This window comes from Anneissia japonica, unplaced genomic scaffold, assembly GCF_011630105.1.
Source record: "Anneissia japonica isolate Jap-2015-1 unplaced genomic scaffold, ASM1163010v1 scaffold40350_len1805_cov179, whole genome shotgun sequence".
NCBI classification, from domain to species: Eukaryota; Metazoa; Echinodermata; class Crinoidea; order Comatulida; family Comatulidae; genus Anneissia; species Anneissia japonica.
The window spans coordinates 1-1,805 of record NW_022701177.1 but is presented as its reverse complement, the minus strand read 5'-3'; the positions used below and the strand labels follow the sequence as shown (position 1 = coordinate 1,805).

The 1,805-nt window shown below is 37.4% G+C and overlaps 1 protein-coding gene across 1 annotated transcript; it reads right to left on the bottom strand.

The window, feature by feature from the left end:
* Positions 1–29: 29 nt before the first annotated feature.
* LOC117103483 (mu-type opioid receptor-like) lies at positions 30–1,786 on the bottom strand. Its single transcript, XM_033244032.1, has one exon. The coding sequence runs from the start codon at positions 1,378–1,380 to the stop codon at positions 418–420; it is 963 nt and encodes a 320-aa protein (XP_033099923.1). The 5' UTR covers positions 1,381–1,786; the 3' UTR covers positions 30–417.
* Between the last annotated feature and the right edge of the window lie 19 nt (positions 1,787–1,805).

The following is a 1,805-nucleotide window of genomic DNA, read 5'->3' as shown; positions in this document are numbered from 1 at the left end:
TAACAAAGTCCCTGCAGAGCTATGTAATATTAGGCCAGCTTCAATCTAATGAATTGTTTAGGAAATATTTGTTTATATCTTTGCCTCATTTGTCGCTTGTACTGACCCTTAAAATAGTTAGGTCATAAGAAGATTCCCACCCCAATTACAGCCTCAAGACAAACTCTTATTGTAGCCTAGGTCTCACTCTCCTCAGACCCCTAGGTCCACCATCCCTGCTATCTGCCAGCCTACTCACCACGGCAACCTAAGCTTGGTCCCATTAAAATTAAACCTACACTCTTGTTAGCACAAGTCCTGCTCTCTTGATAGCTCAAACCCTACCATCTCTTTAGTACAAACCCCACCCTCTACTCAGCACAAAAACCCCAACCCCTCCACAGTATTACGCATTTAATTCTAGGGAGATGTTCGATCCTATCTATTATTTACTCTGCTTAAAAGCTGCTTCAGTGACTTCCTAAATGCCTTGTATTTAAGTGCATAAACAAATGGATTTGCCATCATATTTATAAAACAAAGAAAGATTGTAATTGAGTGAACAAAACCGTTCAGTTCACAATAGGGCTTATCACATGGTATCACTGCCAAAAAGAGATACAAAATCTGGTTAGGAGTCCAACAGACGAGGAAAATAACAGACACAGTAATAGACGTAATAATAACGTTACGTTGAGCAGTATTTCGATTACGTGTAACAATGTAACTGTTTTTCGCTATTTTTGTTGGCATTCTAGGCTTTCCAAGTGCGCATGCAATCCGTCCGTATGCAAATCCAAGAATGAGTAATGGTAACACACATTCAAATGTAAATACTGTAGATCCTATTATAACTTCAACAGTTTTATATGACCAATTGTACGTACATTTGTTGTTCTCATCCAGTGTTCCAAAATATGCTAAATTTGACTCGCATGTAACACCATAGATCCAGATACACACAAAGACATAACGCAAAGTTTTCTTTTTGAAGTGATATCTGTACCTTATCGGATAAATGACAGCATAGTAGCGCTCCAACGCAAGACCCAAAAGGTTGCCCTTTGATGCCGCCGTTAAAATCCAATAGAGGGATCTACATTTACAAAAAACTATGCCGTTTACGCCAGTTGGTTGAAATCCATACAGTGGACAAACATAAAAAAATAGAAACAATATTGAGCTAATGAAATCAATGAAAGATTGGTGAACGATTAGCATATTGGTCATTGTCTGAAATGATGGTACGCGTAGATATACCAGAAGTACAATTCCGTTCATTAAAATTCCCAGAAAGCAGATCACGGTGTGCAGACAAAGCTGGATTAGGTGTCCAATGATAGCGTACGAGAACATTAAGCTAATCCAGAGTGCATAAAAAATCTGAGCGTATGCAGTCATCTTGTGAAATCAAAAGTGTTTTTTTTTTTTTGGATCTGTGTTCTCTGTAACTCAACGAGAAAATATATAACTGGAAACAGGAGAGCGGGCGTAGAAAGGAGCTTCATGTGAAAAACACTGCATATTAATGTTCCGTCCAACAAAGACTTTGACCCGTTTATCCAACATTTTTATTATCGCAAGCCTCGGGAATAGATACAAATCAAAAATGTATTTGAGTTATTTCTATAAGTTTTCTACATAAGCGTAAACTGCTTTGGTGAGATAAGCTTGCAGAAGATTCACTCAACATGCAATAAACACAGTTTTGATATGTTTTAGCTTAAATAGATTAAGCTGAGCTCAATTGGCTGTAGCGTGATTGGTTTAAAACCAATGAACATCCATATTCAATGGATTATTCTATTTTTTAATAGGGATGTTAC

Excerpts from the sequence above, each read along its gene's own strand:
- LOC117103483 (XM_033244032.1), bottom strand. The coding sequence starts at position 1,380 with ATGACTGCATACGCTCAGATTTTTTATGCACTCTGGATTAGCTTAATG.